Raw genomic sequence first — 13,621 nt, forward strand, 5'->3', positions numbered from 1 at the left:
CAAAGGCGCCCCTATCAGGCAGAGAAGAGGGTCCACGCTCCGAAGAGACGTGAACCCGTCCCGGCACTGAGAGGGACGGCTCCGAGGCCGATGTCAGGGCCGAGCTCACCTGCGCCAAGGCCCCGAGAGGGAGAACGGGGTCGGACATGGGTCTGATGCCACTCGCCCCCTCGGAGCCTACGAGGGAGTCTCGGCGCCCGGATCCCTCCAAGGACGGAACCAATGAAGAGATCGGAGCCAACGAAGGAGACGAAAGGTGGGGCATCGGCTCTGACATTCTGACGACTCGAGCCCCAACAAGGCTCCGAACATGGTAGTAGAGTCGGAGGAGGAAATATTGAATAAACAGGGATAGCCACAGTCTGTTGAGAAGGGCTAGTCAACATTTTGGCCAGTGCCTGCGACTTAAGGAGCCTGCTGACCACCCTCTCTAAGTCATGATCAGATAGCCTGGAGGACCGAGAGGAATGGGATCCATGGCTCCACTCCGATTGCAGTAATGGGGACCTGGGAGCCGAGCGAACAGACTCTAAAGAGGGGGATCTCGAATGCTTTTGGCTCAGAGAAGGCTCCAATAGCAAAGTCGGAGCCGATTGAGGTCTCGAAGTGTCGGTTCCGGCTGGAACCGACGAGGAGGCAGAAGCTCCACTTGGTGTCGGCTCCGAACAGGGAGCCGACGGTTTGGCAGGCTTTAAGGATTTCCCCGACGAAGACTTGGCCGGGGATCCTTCTGGCTTTAACAAGCCTCTCAATATGAGCTTATTCCTACGCTCCTGCAGGACTCTTGGACTGAAAGCATGACAGACTGAACAAGAGTCCTGCAGGTGTAGGGGGCCCAAACAATAAACACAAGAAGTGTGACCGTCTGTCAGAGACATCTTCTGACAGCACGAGTCACACTTCTTGAAACCTTGGTATCTTTAGACATGATAAAAGAGATACCAAGGGAAGTTTAACTAGTGCTTAAAACACTATACACAGACACACACTCACTAGAACTAACAATACAATACCACTATAACTACAACAGTTATGACTAACAACAAATTAACACAAAAATTATATATATATATATATATATATATATATATATATATATATATATATATATATATATACACACACACACAATACTAAAGAGACAGGCCTAACCACTACCCCAAAGGGGGGGGGGGGAGAAAACTCTGTAAAAACAGAAAAAAGGAGATCCCAAGTGGGGTCTAAAGGGGTTACACAATCTAATAAAACTAATACAGAAGAATATCTAAAAATAACAACAACTCTGACAGTAAAACAGTAGTGAAAGAATTATACGACCTGGAGCCGGTAAAAAACGCAACCTCGTAGCTGAAGCGGCAAACGAGATCTGGATATCTGACGCCTAGCATTGTGGGATAAGGGGAGGCCTTGAGCCGGTAAATAGCTCTCGAGCTTTAGTAAAAGGAAGAGTCGGAGCTGAGGATCGGCTCCAAACCCATCCAGCAAGAATGAAGGCGAGATAGACAACTTAACATTATTCGATAATCAAGTCTAATCCGGTTGAAGTCACAATAATAAGCTATGATAGAAAACTCTCTATAAGCAATAAATTCCTGAAAAGGAAGTAAAAGTAATAAAAAGGTATCACTTAGCCACGGCCAACCAAGAAAGCTTCCGACTGAAGACGTGGCAAACGAGATCTGGGGAGTGTGCTCATGTACCATGGGATACTTCCTAGCCATGAGCCAATCAGAAGTTTTCAGGCTTCTAAAAGCAACCGAGTCGGAGACGAGGATCGGCTTCGAACCCACACGTAATAATGGAGGTGAGATAGGACTACATAGCATCAATGCTTTGGGAGTTTTGGGTTGGGGATAGGGTAGGTTGGGCAGATTTTCCAGGACTCGTCAATGTATTGATTGATTTCTAGAAGTTTTTGGATTTCTTGAGGACTTTTGGGTGTTATGATAAGCTTTTTCTGTCTTGTTTTATGCATTGTTTGCTACGGTTCCTTAACTGCCTATATTGATTGCTGCAGGGATGTTTGCGAATTGGCTTATAGCCATAACTTCCAAGCTTTATCTCTAAGTTGCATGAGTTGCTTTGTTTTTTTAGTTAACTAAAGGGCTGGTTTGTTTTTAACACTTTTGATTCTTTGGTGCTTGTTCTGCCAGAACAATTAGAAATATTGCATTAAATGTGTCGATTGTTTTATCAAGGCGAAGAGTTTTAAATGGAGACCAGTTGATCTGGAGCAGGCTGGAAGTAAAAGTTTTTTTCACTGAAGTTAATGAGGTTTCTGACGGTGTTATAGTGATGAACCATGTGGGGCTGTTTGGGGTGTTGGATTATGTAGCATAGCTGGTTTTGAGATAAAAATTGGTAAAGGTAAGTAGTTATTTATGAATCTGACAAGTGACCATTTTTATTTACACACCTGAAACCACAAATATGCCTTCTAAGAATATCTGCCGAGTCCAGTGTGCTATTCACCTGTACTTGTTAACCCAGTCTCCAAGCAACATCCATCCTTAAAGAAGCAGAGCTGTCACTGACTACTCAGTTCCTCTGTCTCTCTACATCCTTCTGGAACACTAACCCAAAATCAATTTGCCTGCAACATCAAGCTAACAAAGGGGTACACTTCTGCCCTACTCCTTATGAGCAATTAAGGTGTAATTGTGTTTGACGGGGTAAACCAGATTGCGCAAATTTGTATTCTCCAGCCCTGCCATACTGCTGGCTATTACATGAAAACATTTTTGACAATTTACCTTCAGTTGGTTAACACAAATGTCAAAATCTTGAAGGTAAACCACTCTGTGTCAAACACGGAAACCTTGACTTCTTCGTATGCATGTGCAGAGGAAGAACTCTGGCAAATGCAACTTTAAAACATTGCTTTTTGCAGGGGGGGGGGGTCAACCCAGTGCACTCCACACACTCGCTAACTGTATATACTAACTCCTAAATCGCACATTCCTCAGGGAAGGATTATATTCCATCCAGTGACCGTCAGTCTCGCACACCTGTAGACTAGTTGTACAGTCGACCAAATGCAGTCAATTAAACAGATGTTGACCAAACCAACAGAACCAGTTTTGAAAGCACGCAAGGTTAGTAAGGTTATAGAACTCTCCTCTACAAGATTAAGTATCCTTCTGATCAATATAATGTTTTAAACACTGAATACAACCTACAAATACTAAATACATTTAGAAGAATCATCAGAAACAGTTACAGCCACCCATTTACTTGAAGCAGAAAATAATGCAATCCATGCTAAAATCTATAAATCCAAAGGAAAACAAAGGAATATAAAAAATAAGTGATCAGTAAATAATTGATGGGACAAAAGCCAGTAATGCTTAAAGTATTTAAAAGATAAATGTCTTACATAACATATTTGAACACATGGAGGGAACATGAACATTAAAATAATGAATGAAGGATACTGGTATTAATCCATAGGATTCTATCTTTACAATCAATGGGCTAGACTATCCATTACAGAAGATCCAGGAAAAAAAACAGTCTGTGACAGTACACTTCATGGATAAAAAAAACAAGAAATTGTAATCTACTATAATGCATGACTATAAAATGGAAAAATGAAAAAGGTGCTAAATGTTATTGACCATTCTACAACAAGACATGGTAAAGGAAACAGAAATCTTAGCATCTGTAAAGGAGTCTTTAAAGATGAAGCAATAATGAAAAATAGGAACTTGGGCAAATCACAATGCAAAAATAGATCACTCAGTTAACAAATGGCAGATAAGGAGCAAACCAGTCCACAATACATTTAAAGCAAAACAAATAAAATGTACACTAACAACATGATTGCTTTCACCATTAGAAAACACATAACATTTATTTAAAAAAATCACTGTCAAGCTATCATGCACAATAATGTATTTACCTCCAAAAATTTATGACAAAGTCAGAAGAAACAATTCATCGCTCACCTTAGGGATATATGGGTCCCAGTCAATGTAGCCAATATTATCATTGGCTAGGCGAGCAAACAGGCTTACAAGGTGCTGTTGGAGAAGAAAGAGAAAACAAATAGTGAGGTAATCTGGGTTACACACAGTGCAAACAAACAAAATTATAATGCATTTCAAATTGCAAAAATATATACCTCAACTTTCAAAAAAATAAAAGCCACATACCAGATATATACACTTTTATGTTCCAACTTAATTATACTTTATTTATTTAACATTTGTTTACTGGTAAAGTCCGGCTTGGAACAAAGCCAATTTTCAGTGGAGGCCCAGGGAAAAATGCTCTCGACGGATGTGTTTGTAACAATTATAAATGAATGCTTGTCCAATACAAGCCAATTTTACTATACTAGTCTACCTGCAGTTTCGCAGCTGCCAGAATCTACTTAAGACAGTGTCTTTCTCATGAAAAAGACCAATAAAGATTACCTCTGCCCCATTGACTGACAAAGTACAAACTGATACACAAGAAGATATGGTTCTTGGAATAGCCTCCATCCTTGATGATGTTCACAATACAACTGCAGAGTTTAGTACATCGCATAAAATTCCACTTAGACAGCAATCCTCTTTTACTCAATACTAAGGGGCATTTTCAAACCAAATGCCAAAGGTTCACCTGACTCAGCATCACAGAGGGATACAGCCCTGACCATGACCAGAAAACCTCAAACAATAATACATTTTTTTATTTCTGTTTAAACAGTTGTGTATGTGTGTTGGGGGGGGGGGGGGGGGTTTATTGGCATCCAGCCAACAGTAACGGCAATTTCCCTGTTTATGCTTTTTTTTTTTCTTGACAGAAAATGAATTTACTTGCCTATTACCAGTGTCCTAACTTTCAGCCAGAAATGCAGAATCTCATTATTTTTTAAATGCATTCATTAACCAGGTAAGGCAGTGTAAAGATGGCTTTTTAACTCACTAAGCCCTACAGAAGCATACATGTCAATATCCAGATTTCTTGTGTGTCCCAAGTGTCATGTCTGTATGTAGAAGACTTGCCTCCATTGATACAGTGTATGACAAATACCATTACACAGTATCAGTTTGCTTCAGAATTAGGTGGTTGTTAGTTAACATGAGACAACTGCTACACTGTCTTACGGTGCTGACTTCCACAAAGCTGACTACAGAGATAGCAGGAAAGTGCATATCCCTGGTTTCAGATACTTACTGCATAATCTACAATGGGGGGGGGGGGTCCAGACAGGAGGGGTTTACAACTTACTTCACTGGGTGCTGTGGGTGAAGACTACAATCTAGGTCTAACCACATGAACATTGTTCCTGTCCTGTACAAGAAAACTATTTGTTTGTTGTGCAGCTAAGTACTGAAGAAAATTCAGACTGGTTTTATAGAAAAATACAAAGCACTGCCAATTTCTCCTCAAACATGTTGATTTTATATACCCAGAGAAAATAAACAAAGCAAAGCGGCCCTCTATCCAATCACAAGAGCACACACTTAAGTTTCTTCAGTGAATCTTAAGCACAGAAGAGAGCAGGCGGTAAATACCCTCTAATCCCACTAGAGGGCAGACCAAACTTTTCTAACTTTTAGATCACTTAAAGAAGGTAAACAAGTGTGGAAATCTCAACAAATACCACATTTAAATATCGCAACACTTGAAAATAAATCATAAATCAATCACATCTACCATAAGACTGAAGATGGAAGCATCCTCCCATGACTTTATTCACAGATTACTTCAAAGCAAATCCATTAAAGCTGAGCGATGACCTGTCAAAATTCAGTTTTCCTTTCCACCCTGAGGATCCCACTATAAATGTGTATTATACCATGCGAACATCGGAAAAGACGATAAACGTGCACGCTGATTGGCTAATCCAACCAGCGTGCACATACTAAATCGTACAACAAACAAGTAAAGAAGTCCGGTCAGTTACATATCCTGCTGCGCCGACATCAAGCAAAAATAAATGTACGGTAAACGTAAAAGCAAAAAACACCAACTACTCAACTAAAACACACAAAAATAAACATTACCCATATACTATTTCTCATTCCCTCACCTCGAACACAAACAAAATGAAAACTCATACAGTCGCAAATACAGCACACACACACACACACACACACACACACACACACACACACACACACACACACACACACACACTACATAACCACCAGTTATAACCCAACAAAACCAAGCATTGTCATAAAACCATTCACTCACCTATATTCCCTACAATACATATACACACACAACTATAAAAATATACATATTAAAACACACCAGACATCCCTCGCAAAGTAAAAAACACACACCATACCAAACGTCCACATCAGCATACATTTTCTAAAACCGCATACATCTTATAAAACCGCATACAACACCACCATCTAGTGACCAATTACTAAAAGTACATATTTAAAAAAAATAAATACAAATTAACACTACACCACATTTCAACATACCCATAACTAGTATAACATAACTACACCTTATAAACGTCTATACTGCTAAAACTATTTTATAACAAGCACCACCTACCCTTTTAATTACCTCCCTTCAAAAACCTGCACGAGCCCTGTTAAACACGAAGACTACAAACTCAGACAGGAAGAAACACCCAACCAAGAGACACCATAGATAGAAAATAATAAAAAAAATGGAACTAAACTTTGAAATAATAAGTGACAGTGAAATAGAAGAAATATTTAAGAACATACCACAAACCTCAATGAAACCATCAACAAGCAAGAAAATTCTCCAACCACAAGAACAGGAATTACTGCAGCATAACAAGGCCCTTATAGAAGACAACAGTGTGACAAGCCATACTCTTCAGAAAGGTAAAAAAACATTAAAAGCCTATTCCACTCATAAACATAAAAGACATGCAGAAAAACTGTTAAAGAAATAGAAACAATAGAATTAGAAAAAGAAGAATTAAGTACAAGAAAACAAACACAGTGGGCTATAAACATATTTCAAAACTGGAAAAACAAAACACTACAACATAGACTTCCACACTATTACACCAGAAAAATTAAACAAAATACTTAGAGAATTCTATGCTACAGTACGAAACACAAAAGGACAAGTATACGTAATAAGTGCATTTGTATCCTTACGTGCAGGACTAAACAGATATATAAACAACCCACCATTCAATAGAAAGATTAACATCATAACAGATACAGCTCTAACAAATGCAAATAACGTATTTAAGTCAGTAAATAAAAATTACAGAAGACAAGGAAAAGATACAGCAGAACACCACCAGCCACTCACAATGCAAGAAATAACACAACTAAGAAACAGCCAAGTACTTTCCCCAAACACAGCAGACGGACTAGTAAGAAAAGTATGGTTTGATATACAGCTACACTTTGCAAGACGTGGGAATGAAGGAGTACGATACCTCACAGAAGACAGTTTTACAATAAACAAATATACAGATGGCACAGAATATGTAACAAAAATTTCAACGAACATACAAAAACACAAAAACATTATGATGTTACAAAACATTTGCTAAGAGGATTCATGTTCGAAAACCGCACAGACCCTTCATGTCCTGTAAAAGTTTCAAAAATACTTACAAAAAGGCCACCTAATACAAAACAACTGTTCCTCCACCCAAAAAATATCCACAACATGTACTTGACAAAATGGATACATGGTACACAACACAACCAATGGGAAAAAACTATCTTGCAAACATGTTACCACAAATTTGCAAACAAGCAAACCTATCAAAGAGATACACAAACCACTCCTTAAGAGCAACAGCAGTAACATTACTCTCACAATCAGGGATGGAAGCAAGACAAATAATGACTGTCACAGGACATAAAAGTGAAGCATCACTAAGATCGTATTATCAACCTTCAGTAGATGAATTTAAAACATGGGGAAAAATAATATCTGGAACACAAGAAACACCAAAAAATCCAATACATGAAGAGAATATCAATAACACAACAGACAACGGACCAAGAAAAAAAAAATGAAAGTCCATAACACAGAACGTCCATACCTGGAAAATGAACCAGAAAAACCACAAGACAAACAACACATTATAAACTATGGAACAATAAACATCTACAATATAGAAACCCAACAAAATAAGTAAGTAAACTCTAAATTTATACTAAAACCATACATATATATATATATATAGATAGATAGATACATACAATGCAATATATAAACATAAAATTAACTATAAACACAATTTCTCATTACAGATACTACACTAAGAAGAACTCAAGCCAGCATATGAACATAGACGACCATCAAGACAGAACCAATACACAAATATAAAAGAAACTACAACAAGAAGACATACCAAAAGCTTTAAAACTATAAAGACATACCAAAAGCTTTACAACTATATCTACTAATATAATTATTTCCTAACATTTCCTGAAAAATTAAAAAATAACATGTATTTAAATTAAAACAGAAATAAACAATAAAACAAACTGAAAGTGTGGACTATTTTATCTCACAAAAGTGGAAGAATACAAAAAAAAGCTAACAAAAACACAAATAACAACAATACAAATATAATACAAAGCAAACTAACACCATGGTATAATAGCAATAACCCACCTCTGGGTGTGGGTAATGCTAAATTACCACGGTTGGCTTTGTTTGGTTCCTCGGGCTTCGCCCTCGGGACCAAACCACGCCAACCGTGGGTAAATTTAGCATTACCCACACCCAGGCGTGGGTTATTGCTATAATCCTTCACCACCATCTGTCCTCCTCTGAAAACATATAATGCCCTGTTTAAAAATAAACCATCATTGTGTCGCCCTAATATAAAATGGCAATACAATAAAAGGAAAAAGCTCACTGCATGTAAAAACAAATCTAAATCTGCAAATACCAAAACTGCTATTGCTAAGGCTAACAAAGAACTCCAGACCCTGAATAAATCAACCAAAGCTAAAGTAAAAATAACCATTCAGGAATCCAAGAAAAACTGCTTTGAGTTAACAGTAAACAAAATCACATACTCCAGTTCTGAAGACATAGATAATCTACTAGCAGATAAATTTTGCCATAATTTCACTGCCCTCTCACTCATATCTCCCAGAACAAATCCTCACTGCACTATGAAAGACTAGAATACTGCTCCTATGGGGCCTGATAACATACTAGGATGCCTATTTGATAGCCTGAAGCACAACCTGTCAAACCTCTTACCGAGGCTTTTTAATATAAGCATCCAAACAGGGATTGTACCAAATTAAAGATGAACTGCAATGGCCATTCTCCTACAGAAAGATGGAGCATCAACCGATTTGAGCAACTACAGACCTATAACCCAGACCAGACTCACATGTAAGGGTATCTAATGAATTATTAAATAATTAATAAATAAAGATATGGGCAACATACAAAAAAATTTACCACAGTCAGTAAGATTTGGTCAATAGCAGATTCTGCCTACTCACCCTGGTTTACTACTTCAAAAAGGTCATCAAAGCAATGGATGTGGAAAAAAACTTCTCAACTGAATATCTGGACCTTGCAAAGGCATTCAACATCATTCCCCATTCAGGTATAGATAATAAACTCACACAGCTAAATGTAAATCCCTATGTAACTTATTAAAAAGCAAACTGGCTCACAAACAGAACTCAAGAGGAGAAGGTAAACACTTGCACCACACCACACATCACATAGTCCCTCAAAACATACACCACCAAAACACACACATAGCAATACAAATCACACACCTACAGTCGCGGAGGCTCTCAATAAAAATCTGCTCAAGCAACAGAGACCTGTAAAGCAGAAACGTATGCAACCTCCACCCCCCAACACAACCCAAATGACACATAGCCCACAAACTCAGTGTGCCACTCAACCACAGCCCATAAGGCATAACAATGTACCCAACGCTCTATTCATAGGCGACTCTATAGTCAGGATGTTCCACTCACCAGGCTAAACAAGGAGAAAGTTACTGTCAGCTGCCCGTCGGGTGCCAGGATCCGCCACATAACGCACGGACGTAGGTCACTCCACAACAAATACAAATATGACTGTCACTGTCCATGTTGGTGTGAATAACCTGAGACGTACCTCCCTAGACTACATGAAGAGAGACATGGAGGAGCTCTCCGATCTTGTAGCCCAGGCAGGTATGACCCTAGCCCTGAGTAGCATCCTGCTATCACCTAGAATGATACCACAGTAGAAGGGCAAAATGATTGACTTCAACAATTAGCTAAGCTTCTGGTGTCATTCTAAGGGGATCCGGTATCTGTCTGGCTGGGATAACATGATCGACAGACCACAACGCTTTGCCAGAGATGGCCTGCACATGTCGCCCTTGGGATTCCAGATACTGGCTAAATCTCTTGCCGCCCCTATAGTGCCTTTTTAGGCAAAGTTCAAATGACAAATTGACCACCATAACAGGTACAAGCAAGCAAAATCTGAGGGTAATGCTACTCAGTGCTATTAGTCTAAACTTCAAAATGCATTCACTCGAGGGACTCCTTAAAATGGAGAACATAGACATCTGTGCAGTGACAGATACCTGGTTCAAGGCTCCAGAGAGCACCCCTGCATTACCAGGCTATAATTCATACCACACCTTTCGGCCACCTAACCTGGACCAAAACACTAAAGCTGGAGGTGTGTCCATATTCATTAAGGATATCCACACCTCCAGGCTAGTTGCTCAGCATAATGTATCCTAGATTATCCAAGTGCAAATAACTCTGAGCAAGACCGCAATCCAAATTGTAACTTGCTAGAGATCCCCCACCATGCCCCAGGATTCCCACTCCTCATTTCTTGATACACTGGAAAACATCAGGGTACAACCCAACACCCTAATAATGGGTGATTTCAACTACCCCACCATTAACTGGGAAAACTACTCATGTACCAACTCTTTTGCTCAACGTTTTCTGGAATTCATAAATTCCAATGCCTTGGATCAACTTATCCACACCCCCACCAGAGGCAGCAATATCCTAGAGCTGGTCATTACCAACATGGGCGACCAATGTTCCACACCAGAGGTCAATTCCTCGTTGGTCAGATCCGACCACAAGCTAATCAGCCTAGACATCCACATCACACCCCCACCCCCCATTAGGCAAACCACAGTAAATAATTTCTCCAAGACCAACTTCACGCTTCTTAAGACAGAAGTGGCAAACTTCACGACACCCATGCAGACAGACAATAGAGGTATGACTGCTGAATCCTACACAAATGCACTTTATAAACACTTACATGAGTGCACGGATCGTGCTATCCCTAACAGAACCATGATGCTATCCTCCAAAAAAAGGAGGCCAGTCTGTTGGGCCCCTACCATAAACAAACTACAACAGAAGAAATAAACTGTTGCAAAACAGAGTAAAATCCCATGACTGGAAGAACTCCCTGGTCAGCCACAGTAAGAAGCTGAGATCCCTCATAAATTCTCCAAAGATGGTTATGAAAACAAAATCACCACGGATTCTAAAGACAACCACAAAGCATTCTATAGCTATGTCAAGAATCTCAATGGCAACACTCAGATCTGCTCTGAGTTTCAGCACAATGGCACTAAATATACAGAACCAACTGATATTGCCAACATTCTGGCAGATAGGTTCAGTGCTAACTTTACCTCCACCCCCTCACCCCCCCAAAGGGCCCATCTCTATACCGGAAGAATGCAAAGTTCCTGTAATCACGGCTGCACAGGTAAAAAACACACATCTCAAAGCCAAGAAGACAGCATCCATGGGACCTGACAACATCCCAGCCTCCGTTCTACATGAACTACAAAATGAATTGGCACCCGACCTAAGCACCATGTTCAATCATAGCCTCACCTCAGACTTTGTGCCCACTGAATGGCGCACATCGATGGTTATCCCACTCCATAAAGGGGGAGCCACCACAGACCCCGGGAACTACTGCCCCGTTAACCTAATGAGCCTGGCCTGCAAGGCCATGGAAAGCATCATCATGGAACTTATTATAAACAAATCCATTGGTAATCTCCAAACTCTGGAACCCACCAAGTTTGGGTTTGTAAAAGGCAGATCATGCCTCCTAAACCTGATTGACTTCTTTGAAGCAGTCACCAAAGCCGTAGACGAGGGTAAGGTGGTTCACACAGCCTCTCTAGATCTAGCCAAGGCTTTTGACACCATCCCCCACTCTGGAATTAAAGATAAACTCACTAAACTAGGCATAAATCCCTATGTCAAAAGATGGGTTGCCAACTGGCTCACTGACAGAACTCACACTGTGAAAGTAGCAGACTCCAAATCCGACTTCAGACCAGTGACAAGTGGAGTACCACAGGGTTCAGTCCTGGTTCCTCTCCTGTTTGGTATCTACTTTTCTGAAGTACAGGCTAACACAGAAGGTTCTGGCTAATGAAATTCGCAGACGACTGCAACCTAGGATCCATAATTGAAGCTCCTAACGATGTAGACATCCTACGAAAGGGCCTCACTGAGACAGATGCCTGGTGTCAAAGCCATAGCCTCAAGCTCAATGCCAAAAAGTGCACTGTCATCCCCTTTGGTAAAAACTCTGTACCCATGAGCTACAACATACGTGGTAGTCTACTTAACACCGAAAGTGTGATAAGAGACCTTGGGACACAGGTGGACAGTAGTCTCTCCTTTGATAATCATATCGCCACAGTGGACAGGAAATCCTTCTATGTGGCACACCTCATCACAAAATGTTTCTCATCCAGGAAAAGAGATCATTGTTCCCCTCTATTCGTCACTCATTAGACCCATTATAGAGTACAACGCCCCTTTTGGTATGTACCTCACAAGACATCTACAACAACTGGAAAGGCCATAGAAATACCTCACAAAGAGGATTACTGGCCTCAAACAGATGCCCTTTGCAGACCGTCTCAAAAAACTCCAACTTTACTCCGTTGCATATCGCTTACTCAGAGGCGATCTCTGCCTAACATACAAAGCTATGTCAAACCCAGAGCTGTTGGACATGATCCACTTAAAGTAATCCCAATCCCTCCGAGCTACACTCTCTAGGGACCTAAACCTTGTCACCACAATAAACAGAACATGCTGGAGGGATAGATTCCTGTCCCAGAGACTTCCCATACTCTGGAAAAAACTACCTATGTATATCAAACAAAGCTCATTAGCACTCTTCAAGAAAAATCTTGATGATAGATGGGAAATAGAAAATTCATCCCGGGGATCAAGTCTGTGGCTCTGCTCGACAGGGGCACAGGAAAATAATTTTCTTGGGTGGTGAAAGCCAGGGTACCTTTTTGGCTAGGCTTGTATAGGCCCTAGGGCCGATAGCCTAGTGCCTACCTATGAACCAACAGATTAGGGTGGGTGAATCAACCTTCAATACAGACCTGTCACTAGTAGAGTTCTGCACAGCTTGATCCTTGGGCCACTCATTTCTGCCTTCTACTTCTCAGAGATCAAGGCAAATTTTCAGGGCTTATGGCCGACAATGTTTGCTGATGACTGTAAACTCAGTGTCATCATTAACTCTCCAGAAGACACCAAGATCATTCAAAAAGGTCTGTCACAAACGAATAGCTCATGTCAACACCATGGCTTAAAATTAAACACCAAAAAATGCATAATTGAATCCTTTGGCAAGCTAAATGTCCCCTTCA

General features: G+C 40.3%; 1 protein-coding gene across 1 annotated transcript in view; it reads right to left on the reverse strand.

The window, feature by feature from the left end:
* Positions 1-13,621, reverse strand: part of PSME4 (proteasome activator subunit 4) — a 2,990,260-nt gene that overhangs the window by 2,389,193 nt on the left and 587,446 nt on the right. The window contains exon 7 of the mRNA XM_044055122.1: positions 3,948-4,022. Within this exon, the coding sequence (XP_043911057.1) occupies positions 3,948-4,022 (75 nt within the window). The remainder of the gene's footprint in view (positions 1-3,947; positions 4,023-13,621) is intronic.

Source organism: Protopterus annectens, chromosome 1.part2 (assembly GCF_019279795.1).
Source record: "Protopterus annectens isolate FY-2018-M chromosome 1.part2, PAN1.0, whole genome shotgun sequence".
NCBI classification, from domain to species: Eukaryota; Metazoa; Chordata; order Ceratodontiformes; family Protopteridae; genus Protopterus; species Protopterus annectens.